Here is a 24,526-nt window from a genome sequence, read left to right on the forward strand (position 1 = left end):
TGAAGCCATTTGATCCAGGTCTTTTGTTGGTTGGGAATTTTTTGATTACTGCTTCAGTTTCACTTGGTGTATTCTATTTAGATTCCCTGATGCTCCCTATTCAGTTTTGGAAAATTGTGTATCTTTAGGAATTTATTCATTTCATCTAGGTTGTCCAATTTGTTGGCATATAGTTATTCATAATATTTTCTTACAAAGAAATACAAAGAAAACCTTTGTTTATAATACAAAGGTTTTCTTTGTATTTCTTTGGTGTCAGTTGTTATTTCTCCTCTTTCACTTGTGATTTTACTTATTTGGGTCCTCTCTGGTTTTTTCTTCATGAATCTGGTTAAAGGCTTGTCTATCTTTTTTATCTTTTCAAAGAACCAACTCTTGGATTTATTGATCTTTTTTATTTTTTATTTTTAGACTCTATTTCTTTTATTTCTGGTCTGATCTTTATTATTTCCTTTCTTCTACTTACTTTGGGCTTTTTGTTCTTTTTCAAGTTCCGTTAAGTGTCAAGTTAGATTGCTTATTTGAACTTCTTCTCATTTTTTTCAGACAGGCCTTTAACACTATGAATTTTCCTCTTAGGATTGCTTTCCTAGTGTCCCACAGATTTTGGATTGTTGTGTTCTCATTTTCATTTTTTTCAAGGTATCTTTTGATTATTTCCTTGATCTCGCTGTTGGCCCATTCATTGTTTAATAACATGTTATTTAGTTTCCATGTCTTTGTGCGTCTTTCAGTGTTGTTCTTGTGATTGATTTCTAGTTTCATAGGATTGTGGTCAGAGAAAACACTTGATATGATTTCAATCTTCTTAAATTTACTGAGACTTGTTTTGTGTCCTAACACGTGGTTTATCCTAGAAAACATTCCACATGCACTTGAAAAGTATGTATATTCTGCTGCTTTGGGGTAAAATGCTCTGATGATATCAATTAAATATGTTTGATCTGGTGTATCATTTAAGGTCGCTGTCTCCTTGTTGATTTTCAGCCTGGAAGATCTACCCATTGTAGTCAATAAGTTGTTAAAATCTCCAACTACAATTGTATTTCTGTTGATCTCTCCCTTTATGTCCATCAAGAATTGTTTTACATATTTAGGTGCTCCTAAGTTGGGTGCGTCAATGTTTACTAGGATTATATCCTGTTGTTGGATTGTTCCCTTTATCATGATGTAGTGTCTTTCTTTGTCTCTACTAGCCTTGGTTATATTATATAGTCTATTTTGTTGTATGTAAGTACTGCTAGCCCAGCTTTTTTTTTTTTTTTTTCCATTTGAATGAAACATCTTTTTCCATCCCTTTACTTTTAGCCTGTGTGTATCTTTCGATCTGAGATGGGTCTCTTGGAGGCAGCATATATATAGGTTTGTTTTCTTATCCATTCAGCTATGCTATGCCTTTTGGTTGGAGCATTTAAGCCATTTACATTTAAAGTGATTATTGATAGATATTGTGTATGTAGTACCATTTTGTTAGGCTGTTTTCCTTCTTTCTCTTTTTCTTCTCTTTAAAGCAAGTCCTTTACCATTTGCTGCAGTACTGGTTTGGTGTTAACAAACTCCTTTAGCTTTGTCTGGGAAGCTCCTTATTTCTCCTTCGATTTTAAATGATAGCATTGTTGGGTAAAGTATCCTTGGTTGTAGGTCCTTGCTTTGCATCACCTTGCATATTTCACACCACTCCTTTCTGGCCTGAAATATTTCTGTTAAGTAATCAGATGACAGTCTAATTGGTGTTCCCTTGTAGGAAACTACCTGCTTTTCTCTTGTGGCTGTGCAGGGGCAGGGTGGTAGTGCTAGTACGTTGTCTGTAGCTGTCTACTGGGTTTACAGGCTCTGGGGTATCCCAGGTGGTACCAGCCAAGGTCAGGCCCCACCTGTGTTCTGTCCTGGGCCATCCAGACTGAGCTACAAGGCAATCTGAAATGGCTGCTACTTGTGCTGGGCTTGGAAGTTCCCAGGCGAAGTCAACCTGTGAACTTCGTTTGGCTGTTGCTAGTGCCAGGGCTTAGGGACACTTAGCAAGAGTTACAGGGTCTGGGGGCTTGCCTAGGTCAACTGTTGCTTGTTTGAGAGAATTTAAGAAGTTGTGAAGCATGTGCGAAGACCAGCCATTCATATGGAAAAGCCACTGTTAACAGTGTGGGTGGGCATATAAATAGGGTGGGGCAGAGCCTCAGGGGACCTCCAGGGCGAGGCAAACTGTTAGCCAAGCTGATAGAGTGCCCACTTTTTTCTTTATGGTTTCTGATCACTGTCATTCTTATAAATACCATTATAATACTATAATGCCATTATAAAAATATTAACTCATGTTCTCTTGTAGATTTTTATGGTTCCATGTGTTAATTTAACAAATTATAATATTTACATTTGCTACATTTTAGTGCTTACTATGTTACAAGCAGTACACGAATGCTTTATGTGAACTGTCTCACTTCAGGACCCCAACAAGTCTATGAGTTAGGTCCTGCGGTTATTTCCACTTTAGAACTGAGGAAAAGAAAGCTCAGAAAAATCAAATGACTTGCCCCAAATCACATAACTGGTAGATCAAGGATTTGACTGAACATCTGATTAAGTCCATTCATCGCAAGCACTTTACTGATTTGATCATTCAGGAATGAATGTTGATATAAGTATAGAGGTTAGGATACAATTTTGTGTTTTACAAATGACTAGTATTTGCCCCAATACTATTTAACCATTTCTTTAGGTATTTGAAATGCCCCTAAAAAGCAATTATTTCAAAAAGCAAATGATAGGAAAACTACTAGGCTAAGAATCAGGATCCTAATCAGTCTTTCTGCCTCTTCATTGGCTCCATCTGAACCTTTACATAGCACCAATTCTTCATCCTATAAATGACCCTGACACCTGTTCTGCCCACTTCATAATTTATAAGGATTTATAGCATTTTAAAGATTAAAAAACCACATCAATGCCAGGTAGTACAGTTCTCCGATGTATCCTTGTCAATCCTTAACCAATAAAGTAAGGCTTAGTTCCATTAATGCCAAATAGAAAAATTCTTATTAGAAAAGTATACATTTTTTGCCCTGGCTGGTGTGGCTCAGCGGATTGAGTCCAGCCTGTGAACCAAAGGTCACCAGTTGATTCCCAGTCAGGGCACATGCCTCCTGGGTTGCAGGCCCGGTCCCCAGTAGGAGGGGTGTGAGAGGCAACCGCACATTGATGTTTTTCTCTTTTACTCCCTCCCCCTCTCTCTAAAAACAAAGAAATAAAATCTTTTTTAAAAGTATACATTTTTCTAATGAACAGAAAATACTAATATATCAGAAAGAATATAAAATTTAAATGTACTTACAATCGGGTGTAGGTTTCACATCTTTTAACTGATGCTGAAGCTTCTTTACATTGTTATGTATTTTGGCCAATTGTTGCTGGATTTTTGCTCCTATAAGGAAGAAGTATGTACTTTAAAATAATTCTATGGCAAACATGGTTACAATTCAGAATCCTACACCTGGACAGATCATCTTCACTTAGTAAAAGACAGCCGAGAGAAATTAAATAATGAACAAAAGATGGTTCTTTAGGTATCAAAACAGCCTGAGCGTTTTAATAAGTACCCTTGCTCTAAATAAAGCATTTCTCATTTTCCTCCAATATGTAAAAGCACAATGGGTTAAATGTACTATAACATGTGCCAAGAAAATGTCTTTTTTTTTTTTTTTAACTCTGTGGAGATGGGAGTTATTGGACACTGTTTTATTTTTATTTTATTTTTTTTTAAATCCTCACCTGAGGATATATTTATTGATTTTAGAGAGAGACGGAGGGGGAAAGAAAGAGAAAGAAACATTGATTAGTTGCCTCCCATACATGCCCAGGACCAGGGATCGAACCCACAACCAAAGTATGTGCCTTGACTGGGAATGGGACCTGCAGCCTTTTGGTGTACAAGATAATGCTCCAGCTAACTGAGCCATACAGTCCGGGCTGGACACTGTTTTAAATACATGGATTAGAAGCTTAGGCTTAGTCATATTTTGTTTTTCATCAGATTTTTCTTTTCTTTAATTTGTTATAACTTATGGAAATAGAATTTGAAATAGATCTCAACTCTATTTTTGGAAATATTAAAGTTGTCTAAACAATATTAATTCTGTGAATACTGGCAAACTTCCTAACAAGAATTAATTTCATCTAACCACATCCTTTGAGCAGTGGGGGCAATGATACCCACTAGTGTCACTGTTACAGCCTTGACGAAGTGCCTCAGGTGCCAGTTAGTGGTATCTGCCCTACAGGTTGCCAGGCTCATCCAAAGGACCAGCCTGAAAACATTAGCCCACGATAGAAGCCTGAAAAACAGAGGAGGGTCTCAAATACATTCTCAGATGTTCTGTATCAGCAACAGAAAGACTGGATTACTCATTCATATTTTCTCTCTGAATTAATAATCTCACTTTAGTATTTTATTTAAATTATTAGGCTAAAACCACACATTTACATTCATGAGTCTATATTTGTATAATACATTTAATAGTAATGCCATTTTATCATCTTTTGGTACTCTATTCATTCCCCTCCATGTTTTTTTCAATGCTTTCACAAATGGGTATGAAGCACCACATAACTGTCCTAAAAGCAATTTAAAAAAATGACCATTATATATGGGCTTGAAGCCAGTGCTAATATCCAAAACAAAAATATGACATTGGCTTTTTTGTTTTAATTAAAATTCAAGTGTTTCAGAAAAGCAGAAACTTTATCCAATGTATTTTTATAGGGTCTTATTCACTGTTGGAACTTCAGGTCAAGAAAGTCCTCTAGTAAAGGTAAGTAATTAGGAAAGTATTTTTGTTGTTTTGTTTCTGCCACAGTTTGATCAGCTGCAGTGACACCACTATACAGCAAGTGATCTTCTATTTATTCATTTGGAACTGCCACTCTATAGGCAAAGCACTTAACTACAATATTACATGAATGCAGGCTAAAATTGTGGCAGCATATTTGAGATAAGAAAAAAGTGTTTTCTACTTCTGGGCTGTAATATGGGGAGGGAAAACTTCTGTATCCCAACACTGAGTGCGTTCCTTCCTCTCCTAAATAAGATAAACACAAAGTGTGAATAAAGAGAGGCAGAAGGATAGCAGAAAAAGAAATAGAAAGGTAAAAATAAAGTGGTCTTAAGAGAGAAACTGAAGTGACTTAAAATGCAGAGAATGAGATATTCTACTCAGTGGCATGACTGAGACAGATCAGCCTCTCAGCTGTCTACAAAGGAACCAAGGGAAGCTAAGAGAGCATAAACTGGGGATGTTTAGATTGCTGGATGAATCAAAGAGGAGAACCGAAAATTTGGTTTTCATATTAGGTCCTGTTGTCACTCAAACAGAAGAGGGAGCATGATTCTTGCCACTGCCTGAAAAAAAGATAACTTCTTAAAATAGTGCAATGTTAGATTCTGAAAGGACTTATTAAGAATTTCTTTTAATTGGCTACAAGGGATTGCCACAAACTGTATAATCTCTACATAAGTTAATATTTTATAAAGCTTAGTTGATAACCATCATTTTTCCTTTAAGCAATGCTAAGCAGTTTTTAATTATAATCTAAGAATCTTTCAATATATAAAATCTACTCTACAATGAAATAAGGTATACTCGTAGAATTCTTTTTTAAAGCCAACATGTAGTATACTACTTACTAACAATAACTGATATCCATAGCAAACGATAAAATATTTTCTGTGCGATCTCTTGGCACTTTCTCCTATATTGCCTCATGGGATGCACAGGACAGTTGCCCTGAGGCAGATGTGGTAGGTGTTGTACCACAGACAGTAAACTCAGGTTTACCAGATTGTATGATCTGATCACTTCATGCTATTATTAAATACGGGTTCTGACTCTGTCACTGTTCTCTTAGTCCAGGCCTCAGTCAACAATACCAGGGTGATGAGCTAAGACCAGATAGCCCAGGAATAAATTTCTGTTAATTTTAAGGAATTTTAATAACATTAACTAGTTTGTCAACCAAAAATCCCAAACCCTCTTTTTCCTATTACATTGGAAGAAATTCACATAGAAAATAATCCAGCTAGAATCACTAAATAGTAACCTGACAAAATAAATACATATCCCTAAAAGCCAAACTCTTTGCTAACTAGAAAGTACCTTGATAGAAAATAGAACAGTCAAAGCACAAATACAAAGCACAGGGCAAAAGTGCAACTTTATATCACTTAACGGTTTTTGTTCATCACGAACTCAACTTACTTTCTGTTTTCCTGCTGTTAATCAACTTATTTTCCAATTCTTCCAGCACACTATGCTCAATTCTGAAGTCATTCTTTTGGTTGTAGAAATGACTGTGTTTATCTTTTTCTATGTTAATAACTCTTTAGGAAAAGAAACAAATGGTATAAATATGACTTAAATATATTTTTAATTACTTATAATATGAAGACAGAATAATCAGCACTTTATATTTGGATTCATTCATCTAAGGAGTCAAAATAGTCAGAAAAGAGTTAAGTTCAACTAAAATCACAGGTAACTTACATTATTTAAATTATAAAATGTTGATTTAAGAAAATGCAGTCATAGACTTGCTTTGAAAATACACAGGCCTTTGACTATTGATTCCAATGCAACCTCACTGTGGCCTGAAAATAGCCACCACTGCTGAAGGCTGCTTTCGTTAGAAAACAGTTAACTTTGTAACCTGAACCAAGACATTCACCCTTTCCTAAGCACTAAGATGTGAATAATAGCCTCTCCACAGGGCTGTGATTAACACTACATGAGATAATATGCACGAGGGATCTTTATACAGTAAAAATGTACTATGGAATAGCAAGTTATTGATATTATTAATAAAACTAAAACTTCAAGAGGCAAACAATTTATGAAGACAGAAATTTTAGTATATGTAAGTGATATCGTCTGTTTACTTCACAGCTTCTTTGATTTAAGTCCATCTACCAGTAAGAAGGTCTAATGTTAATTTGAATCCTGGGGTAAGACAAACAAACACTGTACTATCGAGAAACTTTTTTGGTTGGACAAAGAAATTTATTTTCTTAATACCTGTTCTCTCTCTCCCAGAAGGTGGAAATTAATATGAATACTTCTTCACTAATCCTGGATTTAAGGAGTGGTGGACTAGCTCTGGCCATTGACTTAATTTCATACAACCTGAGGGACAACTACTTAAGGTGGAGTTCCCAACCTTTTTCACGCTGGCACACAAAGAGAAAAATTTGATATTTTAAGGCATACTTAGGAAAACAGATGAGACTGCTCCAGGCCTATCTGGCTGCCCCAAAGACTGAAGGGATCTAACTTGGTATCTGGGTTTCAGAGAGGACGCAATGGATAGTACAGAGACATCATATAGATTTCAGCCTGCAAGTCAACTCTAACGGATTGAGCGTGGCTACTGAGTCCTGTGCTAAGGACTGGGAAGCCCACCTAGGCTCTGGTTTGGGCATGGGAGAAAGTACTGTGATCAAATAGAAATTTCTAGCGTAGGCTCAGGTTATGCTATGACAGTAAGTTAAGTCGAACCATTCATGGATTAGAAAATACTAACCTATAAAGACAGTCAAAAGACAATAATGGAGACAAATTGCCAAACATATGAAAAAATGCTCAACCTTGCTTATAATAGAAGAAATTAAAATTAAAATTTACCACAATAACACGGTATACCTATCAGACTGGCAAAAAAATCCCAAGTTTAAGTAATATGTACTAATGATGAAACTGGGAAAATATTATAAATTGTGTATAGAAGACAACTTGGCAATATATCACATGCATGTTCATACACACCCTTGACCCAGCATTTCTACTTCTAGGACTATTTCCTAAAGACACATTCACACATATGCAAAATGCTGTGGATATGTGAATACTGCAATTCATTGAAGCATCGTTTGTTATAATAAAAGATTGAATATAACCTCAGTGCCCATCACTAAGGGGCAGGTTAAATTACGTCACAATCATATACCAGGATACAATGCAGTGGTCCTGTGTTCCATGTACTGATAAGGAAAGATCTCCAAGACATACTTATTTTATAACAAACAGTTTATTTGAAAATGTTAGTCATACCCAAAAGTAGAAAATGCTAAATGGACTCTCCTTGTATACACTCAAATGATATTATGCTCCTTATATCACTCTGATTCAACAATTTTACCTCTTTTTCCTCTCTTGGTTCATGTATCTCTCTTTTCTATTTTTTGGGTTTGCTTAAGTATTCTAACCTAAATCCACTACACTATGTAATTTCACCCCAACACACTTCAGGGTGCATCTCTACAGGTATTTGACTTGCATCACTATAATACCATTATCATGTCTGACAAGATCAACAATTCCTTGGTGTCTAAGATATACTCTTAAGTTAAAAAAAAAAAAAGAGCAAGATTCAGAAAAAATGTTACCATTTATATTAAAAATACAAACATAAATACGTATTTTTATTTTCTTATAAGCACAGATTACAAAATATCTATGGTATAATACACAAGAAACTAGAAACAGTGGTCGTCTGAGGGGCGGGGCAGTGGGTGGCTGGGGTCACAGAGGAAACAGAAACCTTTCACTGTGTACCCTTTGACTTGTATTGATTTTTAAACCATGTGAATGTACTGAATATTCCTATTCTGAAAATACAACAGAATTATACTCCAAATTGTTTTTTTCTTGGTATGCAATGAGAAGTGCTAGAGAGAAATATTCTTCCAACAGATTCTTCTAACACTCTTCCAATGAGTTTTTCTAAAACCTTGTAATGGATGGAGAAAGCCTAATGAGATCTGTAAAACCAAGAAATAATGGTAGACAAGGTATCAATACTGGCATAATCTATTGGTTTACTATATATATGGACGTTAACCGCTTTGTAGATTACTTATTTAGAGAGAAACATAAACCAGAACACCTAACCTAGAGTCCAATTCTATCTGAAGTAGTACATTTTGTAAATCAAAGAAAAAACCTGTATGTTCTCAAATTCTGAGTACTAAAAATACTATGTATTATATAAATGCAATTGAGAATTCTCTCTCTTAAAGCTATAGTATAACTTTTCAAATGTCAAACAGTATACTTTTTTATTGGCAAAATTTCTAAACAGACAACTGTCACTAATTCTGGTCCAGAGATCATTTTTCGCAAGTCTCCTCTCTCGGTTCTTTAGCAAATTGATACTGCATGACTTCAAAGCAGTGTTTTGATGATGTTTTCAACTATAGGGTAGGGCTGAGTGCTTTGAATTCTAGTTCTTTTATCATTCCTCGTGATATACATTAAATCATGGTGTTGCTGGCAACACGGAACATTCCATACGTATCACTGGATGTTTTTTTAAAAGATACATATACACTACAAATTAAAAGTTCTCAATTAGCCTAGTCACAATGCGCAGGATGGATCTGAAATGGATAGAGACCAAGGAGGGGAGACCAAATAAAAGAACATTTCAAAAATATAATTTGAGGGTACAGACTTTTCATTAAATTATTCACTCACTCAAAAATATTTACCAAGTACTTATCTTGCTAAGTGAAAATGTATTCAATCTATTATTTGATATATGTGGTTTAAAGAAATAACAGCTTTTTCCCCTTAAAATACACTGGTTCAAAATGGTAAAAGTAAATAGAATTTAAATAACTCTACTTAAAATTAACTTTATATTAAATAGTCTATTATCATTTGTCTATTTCACACTTCCCATCTTTCTCTTGTTTTTATTTGAAAGGCTAGTGACCAGAATATTGTTAACTTAATGTGGGATTGGACAGGGTGCATTGGAATTAATTTTATACACTGTTCAAAATAAAATGGCTAGTAATGTTATTGGAACATAATGGTCTTATACTTACTGGTTTTTAAGTTTTTCTGCTGTGTGTAAGAATTCCACTTTCTTAGTCCTACTAACTTTCTGTTTCCAGTTTTGAAGCTGAAAAGGACGAATTCCACCTGAAGTACCAAAACAGCCATCATTCTGCATAAGAAATAAAAATAAGTTTATCTGCAATAATAAAAATGGTAACACATAAAGGTGGACTTTTTTTTCAAAAATGAAATACCAATAATAGAGTTTCTCAGGGGATAATTTTATCCATTCGTCCATTGACACTTATTATAAATAATGTTAAAATGAACATAAGGGGAATATATCTTTTCAAGTTAATGTTTTCATTTCCTTCCGATAAATACCCAGAAGTGGAATTACTGGATCATAAAGTAGTTCTATTTTTAATTTTTTGCAGACTGTCCATAATTTTCCATAGTGGCCACACCAATTTCCATTCCCACCAACAGGGCACAGGGTTCCTTTTTCTCCACATCCTTGCCAACTTGTTACTTCTTGTCTCTTTGATAATATCCATTCTAACAAGTGTGAGGTCGTATCTCACTGTGGTTTTGATTTGCATTTTCCTGATGATTAGTGATGCTGACTAACCTTTCATGTACCTGTTAGCCATCTGTATATCTTTGGGAAAATGTCAGTTTTGTTCCTCTGCGTATTTCTTAATTGAATTGTTTTTCTGACATTGAATTCTATGAGTTCTTTATATACAGGGTCCGGCAGAACTAAGGCCTGAGTGTGGTTGGTGGGATAATAATATGTGTAGTAATTTATAGTTTTAATTTGAACATTTCACCTAAAATGTCATATGGTGTGCTTGAGTGTGATAGTTATGTTACAGAATTTCCTGCTTATGATTTTGTAATAAAAGATTTTGCAATAAAAAATGGGCGTTATTTGTGCCAGACCCTTTATTTTGGATAGTAGCTTCTTATAAAATATGGTTTGCAGACATTCTCTCCCGTTCAGTAGGCTGCCTTTTCACTTTGTTGATGGTTTCCTTTGCCATATAGAAGCTTTTTAGTTTGATATAGTGTCCTTTACGTTTAGAGAATAATTTTGCTGGACATAATTCTTGGTTGATAGTTCTTTTCTTTCAGCATTTTGACTATCATCCCGCTGCCTTCTGGAAGCCAAGGTTTCTGATAAGAAATCAGCTGTTAATCTTATTGAGGATCCCTCGTACATGTTGAGTTGCTTTCAAGATTTTCTTTTTGTTTCTGCCTTTCTACAGGTTGATTATGATGCGTCAAGGTATGGAACTCTTTGAGTTTATTCTGTTTGCATTATATTTACCTGTATATATTAACATTTTCATCAAATTTGGGAAGTTTTCATCCATTATTTCTTCAACTATCCTTCCCATCCCCTCCTTCTCTTTTCTCTCCTCTGGGATTTTCATTATACATGGTGCTCGATGGTGTCTCACAGGGCTCTGAGGCTCTGTTCATTTTTCTTCATTCTTTTTTTCTTCTGTTCCTCAATCTGGATAATCTGAGTTGACCTATCTTCAAGTTTACTGATTCTTCTGCCAGCTTAAATCTAGTATTAAGTCTCTCTGATGAATTTTTCATTTGGGTTATTGTATTTTTAACTCCAGAATTACTATTTAATTCCTTTGTTACAATTTTTATCTCTTTACAGATATTTTCTATTTGGTAAGACATCATTCTCACACTTTTAGTTCTTTGGAAATGGTTTCCTTTGGTTTTTAAACATAGTTAAAATAGCTGATTTACTTTTGGCCATGATGGAGGGACAGATGGATACCCTCCACCTCCTCATGCAACCACAGAAAGAATTACAACCAGATCTCAAAACTAATAATACCCAGAACCATCAGAAAATTGAACTGTATGGAAGTCCGACAACCACGGATTTAAAGAAGACACATTCATCCAGCTGGAGTTGCAGAAATGGGCAAAGAGGTGGTGAGGTATGGAAAGGCTGTGGCGGCAGGAACAAGAGGGATACCTTGGAAGTGAGTGATCCCAGCCCCAGGCCAGACCGCACAGCCCAGGGTTCCAGCACTGGGAAGACAAGATTCCCCGTTACCTCTGGCTGTAAAAACCAGTGGTGGTTCCAGAGGCAGAAGAAACTACCGAGTTTTCACCGCTTAAAGGGCCAGCATGGTCTTAGAATGTACACAGGCCAACCCACTCGGGGATACACCACCAGGTCAGCAGCTGGAAGGGTGCCAGTTACACATGGGAAGGGGTTGAAATAACTGGAAATGAAGTGAGTGCCAGGTGAACTGCCAGAAGCTAGGTGGCAGCACTGTCTCCTCTCAGAGCCCTCCCCACACAGCCACAAAGTGGTGAAGTGGGTTGCCCTGCCCTGGCAATTACCTAAGGCTCTGCTGCACACAATTTACAGGTGTCTTTTCTACATAGGCCACTTTACTAAGACAGAGTGTAAAAGCAGCTCTACTTAATACACAGAAACAAACACAGGGAGGCTGCTAAATTGTGGAGATAAAGAAAAATGGCCTAAATGAAAGAACAGAACAAATCCCCAGAAAAAGAACTAAGTGAAATAGAGATGGACAACCTATCAAATGCAAAGTTCAAAACAGTTATGATAAAAGGATCATCGCTGATGGAAAAAGATACTCAGAGAACTCACTGAATATGGCAAAAAAAAAATAAAGGAAGAAATGAAGGTCACACTAAGTGAAATAAAGAATAATCCACAGGAAACCAACAGAGAGGGAAGGAAGCTGGGATTCAAACCAATGATTTGGAATATAAGGGTGAGATAAACATTCAACCAGAACAAAAAGAAACAAGAATTTTAAAAAAATGAGGATAGGCTGAGGAACCTCTGGGCCATCTCCAAATATTTCACATTCGGGAAGGGACTTCCAGTTAAGATAGAGGCAAAGGTAAACACATCTTCCCTCCTTGCACAACCACATCAAAATTACAACTAAACTATAGAACCATCACTCAGAACCGTCAGAAATCGAGTTGAAAAGAAGTTTGACAACTACAGAACTAAAGAAACCTCACCCATCCAGATTGGTAGGAGACCAGAGATGAAGAATGGGCTGGTCCCACACCCACGTGTCATGGCTAAAAATTTAGGAGGGTTATCTCGGGAGCTAAGGGTACCAGCCCCAATAAGGCCCCCCAGCCCAGGACTCCAGTGCAAGGAAGACAAGCTCCCATTACTTCTGGCTGTACAAACCAGCAGAGTTCGAGTCGGTGAAAGGAACTCCCGGAGTCCCAAGCAATGCCTCTTAAAGGGCTTGCACATGGACTTACTCACATTCACTCCTTCTGAGCTCAGGCACTGGGGCAGCAGCTTGAAAGGCACCAGTGGCATATGGGGAGGAAGTGAAGTGTCTGGCATCAAGGCAAGAGCTGGGGGACAGATTTCTCCCAGACAGAAAGGTGGGCAGAGGCCATTGTTCCTTTTCTGAGCCACAGAGACAGCAGGCGGGGGCCATATCTGAGAGTCCATCAACCTGGCTCTCATGGTTTGCTCCACCTTGGGGAATCCCTGAGGCTCCAACTCACCCAACTTTTGGCCCACCCAAGCTGTTAACAGTGGTTTTTCCATACGAATGGCTGGTTTCAGCTCAGGCTTCACATCTTCCTGAATCCTCTTAAACAAGTAACAACCAGCCTCAGTGAGCCCCAAGACCCTGTACCTCTGGCTAAGAGGCCCCAGGCCCAGTACTAGCAGCAGTCAGCTTTGGATCACAGTGTGGCTTGGACTGGGAAACTCCAAGTCTAGCACAGGTAGCAGCCATCTGCAGATTGCTTTATTGCTCAGGCTGGGTGCCCCTCCATGAAACACAGATGGGGGCTGACCCTGGCCTGTACCACTCAGGAAACCCCAGATCTTGTGCACCCAGTGGACAGCTACAGACCACATTGGAACACCACCACTCTGTCCCTACCCAGCTGTTCCTCCACAGAAGGCACAGGTTGTTGGTCATGGTCATTGCCAGTCCTTGCAGCTGAGTGGTCTGGGTGAAACCCTCCCACTGACCTGCCAACAGCAATCAAGGCTCAACTACAAGAGGGGGGTGTACTCAGCCTACACGGAGGGTGCACATCGAGTACTCAGCTTCAATGATAAGGGAGGCTGTGCCACTGGACCCTACAGGACACTTACTACATTAGGCCACACTACTAAGACAGGGAGTCATAGCAGCTCTACCTAATACATAGAAACAAACACAGGGAGGCTGCCAAAATGAGGTGGCAAAGAAACATGGCCCAAATGAAAGATCAGATCAAAATTCCAGGAGAATTAAACAAAATGGAGATGAGCAATTTATCAGATGCACAGTTCAAAACACTGGTTGTAAGGATGCTCGAGAAATTTAGTGAGGACCTCAACAGCTGAAAAGACCCAGGCATAAAGGAAGGATATACTAATTGAAATAAAGAACAATTTACAGGGAATCAAGAGTGGAATGGATAAAACCAAGAATCAAAGCAATGATAAGGAACATAAGGAAACAAAAAACAACCAATCAGAACAGGGGAAAAAAAGGATAATAAAAAATGAGGATAGTGTGAGCAGCCTCTGGGACAACTTCAAGTGTTTCAACATTCACATCATGGGGGTGCCCAGAAGAAGAGTAAGAACAAAAAATTGGAAATAGATTTGAAAAAATAATGAAAGAAAATTTCCCTAATTTGGTGAAGTAAATAGACATGCAAGTCCAGAGTCCTGAACAAAATGGATGGAAAGAGGCCCACTCTAAGACATTATAATTAAAATGCCAAAGGTTAAAGATAAAGGGAGAATCTTAAAAGCAGCAAGAGAAAAGCTGTTGGTTGCCTACAGGGAAATTCCCATAAGACTGTCAGCTGCCAGAAACTTTGCAGGCTAGGAGAGATTGGCAAGGAATGTTCAAAGTCATGAAAAGCAGGGACATACATCCAAGATTGCTCTACCCAGCAAAGCGATCATTTATAATCGAAGGGCAGATTAACAGCTTTCCAGACAAGAAAAAACTAAAGGAGTTCATCATCACCAAACCATTATTATATGAAATGTTAAAGGGACTTATTGAAGAGAAAGAAGATCAAAACTATGAACAATAAATAGGCAATAACCACATACCTATCAACAAGTGAATGTAAAAAACAAACTAAGCAAAGAACAGAGACAGAATCATGGATATGGAGAGCATTTGATGGTGCCATATGGGAGGACTTGGGGGAATGGGTGAAGAGGTGAGGGGATTAAGAAGTACAAATAGGTAGTTACAGAATAGCCATGGGGATGTAAAGTATAGTATAGGAAATGGAGTGGCCAAAGAACTTATACATATGACCCATGGACATGAACAAAGTGGTAGGGGTTGCCTGAAGGAGTGGAGGGTTCTATTTTGGGAGGCAAAGAAGGAAAAATTGGGACAACTGAAATAGCATAATCAATAAAATATAATTAAAAGAAATAAATAAAAATATTTCACATATTATATATTTTTACATATTTTAAATTTTTCCCTGTCATTTTGGCTAGAGTTAGAATAGTAAAGAGAATTACAGAGGATGTGTGAGAAAATTTGCCTAAGGTCAATTTCTTGAATTTATGTAAATAAAGACATTGCATTTCCTTAGAGGAAGAAAAGAATGGAATCTATCCTCAGCTCACAACAGCCTTCCTTCAGGTTTGGACTAATCCACATATATTTAGTGAGCACCCACTATGTACCAGGACTAAACATGCAGAGCTCTACGTGCTGGGAATACAATAGTGTGTAAAACTTCCAAAAGTTTCTGCACTCGTAGAGTTTACATTCCCAAGGGTGGGTAGTGGATGGAGAAAGACAATAAAGAAAATAGGTATAATATATGTAATACATCATGGTAAATAATGCTATAAGAAAAAGAAAACCAAAAAAGAGGACAAGTTGTGCTGGGTAAGGGAATTCAGTTTGGGGAGGTCAGGGAAAGAATCAGTGAGATGATGGCATTTGAACAAAGGTATCTGAAGGCAGTGACGGTGCTAACCGTGGGGAAGAGCATATTGAGCAGAAGGAATAGCAATTTCACAGCTCCTGAGGTAGGAGAGTGCTTGGCATCTCTGAAGGACCACCAGGAAGCCAGACTGGCTGCAGCAGACTCAGAGCAGGGGACTGGAGATGAGGTGACAGGAGGTGGTGGGGGCAGCTAATAGGTCCTGAAAGGATGTCGGCTTTTATTGAGTGAGATCAACAACCTCTTGGAGCCTTCTCAGCACCAGAGTGTTATCACTACTGGACTGAATCACCCTGGCTGTTGAGAATACTTTAGGAAGGCAAGAGTGGAAAAACAGAAACCGATTAGGAAAGTATTTCAGCCAGGGAGAAATGAGGGTGTGGACAAGGACAGTGGTGAGAACAGCGGGATTCCGGATTTATTCTGAAGGTGGAACAGACAGGAATCGCCCCTGCTTTAGCTGAGGTCTGTGAGGGGGTAAGAGAAGTCCAGCTGTTTGACCTGGGTTACTGGATCCAACAATTCTCCTCGAGGGATCCTTTGTTTCTCACTGTGGACAAAAGGGTCCCAAAAGAATCTTCGGAAACACATGTTACTTGGACCAGCCCATATTTGATTCCTCCTTGTCTTCCCAGCGCAGGTACAATAATAGAGCAGGCGCCAATTAATTATTCGGCAGGAAATCTCTCTCCATGGCTCGGAAAGATGCATATCACCAGCTCCATTTTTTTAGAAAAGAAACTGTGCTGCTGGGAGGATAAGTATGTTCCTATCACACTCTAGGAAACGACAGAGCCAGGGTTTCCACCCAGGTCGTCTTGGACTCTAAAACTCCTGGGAGGTGCCTCTCCATAAAAGCAGTTAAACGCACGGGCGAACAAAGCGCAATGCCGGGTGTATGCCAGGCCCTGAGCCAAGGGAGGCCGACACCGCGCCTCCCGGGGCCACGCTGCAGAGGACACCTGTTCAACCAGGGCCGGGGGGCCCCATCCAGGCGCCGGGCCCTGCAGACCCCTCGGGCCCACGGCCGCCACCGTAGAGGTTCCCGGCCCTCTTCCGTTTACCTGTTGCGGCACCAGAGCTGCTCCCACGCCGTTCCCGGTGGCCGCGCCCGCCCCTGTCACTGCCCCAGCTACCGCTGTGGCCGCCGCAGCCACCACCACTGTCGTCAGGGCGGCCATCTTTCCTCCCACGGCCGCTCCGGGCGCAGCGACCACCGTGACCCGGGCGTTCAGGCGCGAGAAGATCCGCCTCCACGGGATTCTCAGGGCTGCGGAGCTCAGTCTGGAGGTCTGGCGGGAGCGCGGGGCGGGGCCGGGGGCGGGGCGGGGCGGAGCGCGAACGCGGGGCGGGGCCGCAGCACAGGGCGGGGCCGCTGGGGCGCGGTTCTGTGGCTGCCCACCTGGACCGTGAGCTGCTGGACCGCGTGTAACCTTTTCCTAGAAACGTATCTCCTCTTATTCAGCAAAATCTTTCTACACCGCAACCCTCCCTAACTGCCAAGAAAATTCATTATCTTTCATTCTCATACTTACTGTATTCTTGACATAAATAGAAATATCTGTATCTATCTTAGATAGAGATTATAGATATATGTTACATAATAGAACTTCTTTCTAGGTTTCTACTAAGTGCTGGTGAAACGTAACCTAAGTGAAAAAGTATTATTGATAGGCTTGAACAATAAACTATATCAGACATTTCAAAGAGACAAAAGCATGCCTCACACTTATCAGATACCAAAGACAGGAAAGCCACGGGACTTGAGGTTTTTGTCTTTCTTTAACATCTTACATATGTGCATTTCTTTTCTCTTACCCTGAAAATTTGGATTCTTTAGAATATCAACATATGTACTTTTTTGCTTCTTCTTCCAACAGTTATGTGCTTTCAAAGTACAATTCTAATATTACCACCAACATAACCTACTAAGCGAAGTTTAAGATCATTTTGCAGTTGTTCTTGTCCTTAGACTATCTCCTGGACAGGACGAATGTTGTGTTGAAAAGTTCTCTGAAATCTTTGGCTTTTTGTGGTTATAGAATCAATTTGTATATAGTTGGGTTCTTTTGATTGTATTTGTGCTCAATACCAGTGTTTCATCTTTTATTTTCTTTTTGGTTTACTCTTTTGAAAATATGTGTAAAATGTGTAATATAGGTAAACCCAAAATTACATGACATGGTATGTTCAGCGAAGTCTTGCTTCCAAACACATCCTCTCTGTACTATTTCAACTAATCTATGTGTAACCATTTTTATGACATCTTAGCTTGTTCTTTTATGTTTCTTTTTTTGCAAAAATAAATATATATTCCTATGTTAACTTGCCTTTTTTTCTTTTCCTTTTTTTTTTTTTTACAAAAACATGTAGCATATTGCATTAGTTTCCTAGAGCTGCCATAACAAAGTATCACAAACTGGGTGGTTAATGACAATAGAAATTTATTCTTTCACACTTCAGGAGGCCAGAAGTCCCAAACCAAGGTGGTGGCAGGGTTGGTTCCTTTTGCAGGGCTCAGAGGGACTATCTGTTCCATGCCTCTCTGTTAGCTTCTTGTGGTTGCAGGCAATCACTAGTGTTCCTTGGCTTGTTAAAGCATTACGCCATTCCCTGCCTCCGTCTTTGCATGGCCTAATGCCCTGTGTGTTTGTGTCCAAATTTTCCTCACCTTGTAAGGACACCAGTCTTTGGATTAGTATCCACATTAATCCCACATAACCTTATCTTAACTTGATTATATCTGCAAAGACCTTATTTCCAAATAAGGTCACATTTGCCGGTACTGGGCATTAGGATTTCAGCATACCTCTTTGGAGGACACAATTCAACTCCTAATACATTTATATATAATACTCTACACCTGACATTTTTTTTTAAATATATTTATTGATTATGCTATTACAGTTGTCCCATTTCCCCCCCCACTCTACTCCATCCTGACCACCCCCCTCCCTCCCACATTCCCCCCCCATAGTTCATGTCCATGGGTCATACTTATAAGTTCTTTGGCTTCTACATTTCCTACACTATTTTTACCCTCCCCCTGTCTATTTTCCACCTATCATCTATGCTACTTATTCTCTGTACCTTTACCCCCCTCTCCCCCTCCCACTCCCTTATTGACAACCCTCATGTTCTAGTTGTTTGCCTAGTTTGCTCTCGTTTTTGTTTTATGTGTGGTCGTTAATAACTGTGAGTTTGGTGTCATTTTTACTGTTCCTATTTTTGATCTTTTTCTTAGGTAACTCCCTTTAACATTTCATATAATAAGGGCTTGGTGATGATGAGCCTCTTCAACTTGACCTTATCTGAGAAGCACTTTATCCTCCCTTCCATTCTAAATGATAGCTTTGCTGGATATAGTAATCTTGGACGTAGGTCCTTGCGTTTAATCTTGGGTAATGTAATTATGATGTGTCTTGTTGTGTTCCTCCTTGGGTCCAGCTTCTTTGGGACTCTCTGAGCTTCCTGGACTTCCCGGAAGTCTATTTCCTTTGCCAGATCGGGGAAGTTCTCCATTATTTGTTCAAATAAGTTTTCAATTTTTTGTTCTTCCTCTTCTCCTTCTGGCACCCCTATAATTCGGATGTTGGAACGTTTCAAGGTGTCCTGGAGGTTCCTAAGCCTCTCCTCATTTTTCCAAGTTCTTGTTTCTTCATTCTTTTCTGGTTGAATGTTTGTTTCTTCCTTCTGGTCCATACCATTGATTTGAGTCCCAGTTTCCTTCTCATCACTATTGGTTCCCTGTACATTTTCCTTTGTTTCTGTTAGCATAGGCTTCATTTTTTCATCTGTTTTTCGAATAGATTCAACCAAGTCTGTGAGCATATTGATAACCAGTGCTTTGAACTGTGCATCCGATAGGTTGGCTATCTCTTCGTCGCTTAGTTGTATTTTTTCTGGAGCTTTGAAGTGTTCTGTCATTTGGGCCATTTTTTTTGTTTGTTTGTCTTGGCGTCTGTTACTTTAAGGGGCGGAGCCTTAGGTGTTCACCGGGGCGGGGTAATGCTGGTCGCTGCGCTGTGATGCTGTACGTGGGGGCGGGGCCGAGAGGGAGCAATGGCGCCCGCTTCACTCTCCTCCGGATTTCAGTCTTTCACTCCGCTACCCACAATCAAACTGGGCCCCTCTGGTGCTGGTTCCCGAGTAAGTGGGCCTGTGCACACTCTAGGCCCCTGTGGGTCTCTCCAACAACCTCTCCTGTGAGGCTGGGAGTCTCTCCTGCCTCCCCAACCCCCAGGGGCGCTTTCAATCAGAGGTTTGAGGCTTTATTTCCCCGAGCTGGAGCCCTGGGTTGCGCAGCGGTCTGCTTCTCTGCCCGCCGTTCGTCCGGTTTATCTGTGGGCGAATGTGGTGCCGCAATGTGCTATCCGCCACTCTGCCTGCCCCACTCTCCGCCACTCTGAGTCCGGCCCTCTGGGTTTATCTGTGCAAATGTGGGACCGCAGGGTCTGCTAGTGCTCGGACTGCCTGCGCCATTTGTCCCACACTCCGCCAGTCTCAGTCCCGCCACAGCCACGAGAGTCCTCTCCACCCCAGTGCCGTCTCCGCCCCTCCTACCAGTCTGGATGAATGATTATTTTCTGTTTCCTTGGTGTTGGTCCCCCTTGCTGTTCGATTCTCTGTCAGTTCTGGTTGTGCGAGGAGGCGCAGTGTGTCTACCTACGCCGCCATCTTGGTTCTCCCCTACACCTGACATTTTTCACATACTATATCCTGGAACTCACTGCTATCAGTCTACAGAAATCTCCCTCATTTTTAAAGTGAATGTATAATGCTCCATTTTTTAATTCAACGAGTCATCTACTGATAGATGTCTGGTGATTTCTAATCTTTTGCTTTTACAAGTAATGATTCATTAGTATTTCATATTTGGACAAGTATATCTTCAGTAGAGTTGAGGAATCAGAGGTGAAATGCTGACACATTTCACCGTATTTTTCCATGTATAATATGCACTTTTTGCTCAAATTTTTGAAAGAAAAATAAGGATGTGCATTGTACATGGGTATAATGACTACATACCATGGGTATAATAATCCTGTGTATAATGCTCACAAAATTATACACTGTCCTTTTTCCTTTTTGCTCAATTCCTCTACCCCCTATCCACCTCCCCCTTAGCTGTCATTCTGCCATCTATGAGTCTGTCTTCATTTTGCTTGTTAGTTCAGTTTGTTCATTAGATTCCACATATGAGTGAAATCCTATGGTATTCACCCTTCTCTGCGAGGCTTATTTCACTTAGCATAATGTTCTCTAGGTTCAACCACACTCTTGCCAAGGGTAAAACTTTCTTCTTTTTTATACCTAAGTAGTATTCCATTTTGTAAATGTCCCATAGTTGTTTTATGCATACTGACTTCTGAAATCAGAATAAATGCAATAAGTGCTCACCAATACCACATTCTTATAGATGGGTAACAACTACCCCCACAATTGTCATTCTCAAATAAAAACATTTGAGCTCCTTCTATCAACCCTTAAATGACTATTTCTATACAAAATGTTCGACTGTTTAAACTTAATTTGGTTTCTGGAAAACTAAAAAAAAAAGTGGTTTAAGGAGTTTTCAGTCTTTCTGCTCTTATTTTACAGTGTCTCAGTAAGGTTAAATTTCCCTAACCAGATACACCCCAACAGACTGTCACTTTCCTGAGGACAGGCCAAAAAGTGTTATTGGTTAACAATACAACGATGACAACAACAGCAGCTGCAGCAACAACAGTGAAAATACTTTCACTGTTAAGGCAGTCTGAGGGCAGCACTAGATAAAATGAAAATTTGTAAATATTTTTTAAAAGTTCCTACTTTTGATTGCCTATGGTGTGCCAAACGCTCTTATTTACTTGCCTACTTACCCTTAGTTAATACACTTTTGAGGACCTTAGTTAACAAACTTTTTAAGATAATACAGCTAAAATATGGCGGAGTCAAGCATGAAGACTGAATATGACTGTAGAGTTAATACTTAATTTTCCAAAACTACAAAAACATCCAAGTCTATTCTTCTTCTTTTGAAAAATAATTTTTTTTTCCTGGAGGCCACAAGGAAATAAAGAAGAAAATCAGTGGTGTTTAAATGGATTTTGATTAGTCACTTGCAGGCAGTCCCAGGTTTACATCCCTTAGATGAGCCTTGGGAAAGTGAAGTATCTTCAGTGTGGTTGATAGGTTCCTGACTACACCACTTAGTCCCAACGGGGCACTTTTTCCTGAGAAGTCTAACCCACTCAATGAACATGAGCTTATCGTTTAAAAATTAATCTCAGAAAAAGTTATACAGTCATTCTTTTATAGTTAGATAGAAAATTAAACAGTTGTAATATCTATATATTCCCTTGGGTTTATAGGAAATGTTTCAGAAACTTTTAGCTCATAGGAACAAAATAACTTTTCAATTAAGTATTGATTCTTGAGAATTTTAAATTAAAAACATATCCCTATACATAAATGTGAAGTTAACAAGTTATACATCAACAGACTAATAAAGAAAACAGTGAATGGTTGGGACTTCTGTAATGTTGCAGGCTTTTTTGTTTCTGCTTTTTTTTTTTTTTTACAATCATCATATGTTAATTTGAGTAGTTATACTGGCTACTTCTAGGCTTCTTTTTATTTGAGAAAAATAACCAACAATTTTTAAAACTGCTTCTTTTTGTATTTTTGCTGAGGTAATCCTGAGACTGCCAGCTTAACATTAACTGATGCCTATAAAATTTAACAGAAAGTAAATGTCTGGTTATGGGCATAATTTGGAGCACAGAAACATTTTATGGCTTGCTCATGTTGGCAAGAAAATCAAGAAGTGTTAGCACCATTACCGAGAAAAGCCTGTAGATACCAAACCAGCTTGGAAAGGATAGGGAAATACAGGGAAGGGGAAGTTCCACCGTGATTTGAGCTTGGAAGTAGGCAGTACTGAGAAACTGCACAGATGGTGATACAGAGCAGTCTGAAGGAAGTATCTGGTGGAAACCTGATGGAATCAAAAAAGAAAGGAAAAATAAAAAGATTTTGGTTTTATAAAGTATATAAATCCAAGTGCATGCTTGATGTGACTGCTGGTGAGTGTAAATGAGTGAGAGATAATGACTGGTTCTTCTAGGTCTGTTTCCTCTCCCTACCAAGATTTCTTCAAGGACTGGTTCTTGGTTTGGGTGGCAGGGATGTTCACTCTCTTGGCAGAGCTTGGGACTGTAGCTGTCAGACACCTGCTGCAGACCTGCTCTACTTCTTTAAGGCTGCCAATCCATGGGGTGACTAACCGGAGAAGGGCATGGTGAAGGGGGCTTTCAATATAGAGTGGACTAAATGACATACTTTATAAGGTAAACTTAATTTTGTAAGGTAGATCTAATATATTGAACTCTATTCATTGAAAACAGGGACCATACCTTCTTTCTAATGAAACAGTCACAAAAATTGACCATATATTTAGGCCACAATAAATGCCCAAGAGCAGAAATCACACAGATATAATTCTCTGATCAAAAAGCAAAAAAAGGAGAAGACAAATAGATTCAATTACCTAGAATTTTAAAACTCTCTTAAAACTTTAAAGCATTGACTTTCAATCTTTTTCATCTCACGGCAAATATAAATTAATAACTAAAATTCCGCAGCAAAACAAAAACTGTACTTTTTGTCACTGACAAAAAAAATAGGTGTACTTCTGATTTATTCACACAGAATTATTATTGTTGTCTTGGATGTTACAATTTTTTTAATTCGACAATCTAAGGGAAAAGATGTCAATGTGCCTGACTAAATAGACAGGTATTGCATGTTTTTTTTATTGCATGTTTTTTAAAACTATTGTTCAATTACAGTTTTATATTACTGTACATTTACATTTGCATTACCCCTCCCATTACTCTCCTCTGCCCTACCCAATCCCCACCTCCCACATTCAATCGTCACCTCTGTTGTCTTTGTCCATGGGTCCATTATAGATGATCCTTGACTTGCCCTTCCTCTTCGTTCCCCCATTACCCCCTTCATCCTGCCCCTCTGGCCATGGTCAGTTTGTTTTTTATTTCCATGTGTTGTTCTATTTTGCTTGATTGTTTGGTTGGTTGGTTGATTAGGTTCCACTTATAGGTGAGAATATATGGTATTTATCTTTCACCACCTGGCTTATTTCACTTAGCATAATGCTATCCACTTCCAAACACGCTGTCAAGAAGGGTAGGAGTTCCTTCTTTCTTTCTGCTGTGTAGTACTCCATTGTGTAAATGTGCCATAGTTTTTTTTAATCCACTTATTTACTGATGGGCACCTAGCATGTTTTAGCACTTGGCAATTGTAAATAATACTGCTATAAACTTTGGGGTGAATTATACGGAATTGTTCCAATCACGGGAAATGTAGCCCAGCTCCCACGTGGAGAAGCCAGTGGGAGTGAAGTCCGCCAGGCAGGACCCACGCCCACAGAAAGGAACTCCAATGGGGAATCAGACCCGTGGGCCGGGATCCGAATTACACATCTAACTTCTGGGAAGCCTTATGGATCTTCCACTCCAGTCCTCACCACTGTGAGGATCGCTCTGTTTTTCCATCCTTAAGGGAACTCCTTTCTGGATGGAAAAACAGAGGAGGCTCCGAGGAGATGGCTTTAGTCAAAGACACAACTAGCTAATTTCAGGGCAGGCCCAGGGCCAGGTGTGGGGACTCTCAGACCTGAAGCCTCCCCAGAGACAATGTCTCCCTTC

At 39.2% G+C, this 24,526-nt stretch overlaps 1 protein-coding gene across 1 annotated transcript in view; it reads right to left on the reverse strand.

Annotated features, from left to right (window-relative positions):
• CCDC112 (coiled-coil domain containing 112) overlaps window positions 1-17,112 on the reverse strand; it is a 28,294-nt gene extending 11,182 nt beyond the window's left edge. The window contains exons 1-4 of the mRNA XM_024563312.3: window positions 16,874-17,112; window positions 9,872-9,993; window positions 6,246-6,367; window positions 3,326-3,415 (exon numbers count right to left, since the gene is read on the reverse strand). Of these exons, the coding sequence (XP_024419080.2) occupies window positions 3,326-3,415; window positions 6,246-6,367; window positions 9,872-9,993; window positions 16,874-16,990 (451 nt within the window). The 5' untranslated portion in view covers window positions 16,991-17,112. The remainder of the gene's footprint in view (window positions 1-3,325; window positions 3,416-6,245; window positions 6,368-9,871; window positions 9,994-16,873) is intronic.
• Between the last annotated feature and the right edge of the window lie 7,414 nt (window positions 17,113-24,526).

Source organism: Desmodus rotundus, chromosome 1 (genome assembly GCF_022682495.2).
Source record: "Desmodus rotundus isolate HL8 chromosome 1, HLdesRot8A.1, whole genome shotgun sequence".
Taxonomy (NCBI): Eukaryota; Metazoa; Chordata; class Mammalia; order Chiroptera; family Phyllostomidae; genus Desmodus; species Desmodus rotundus.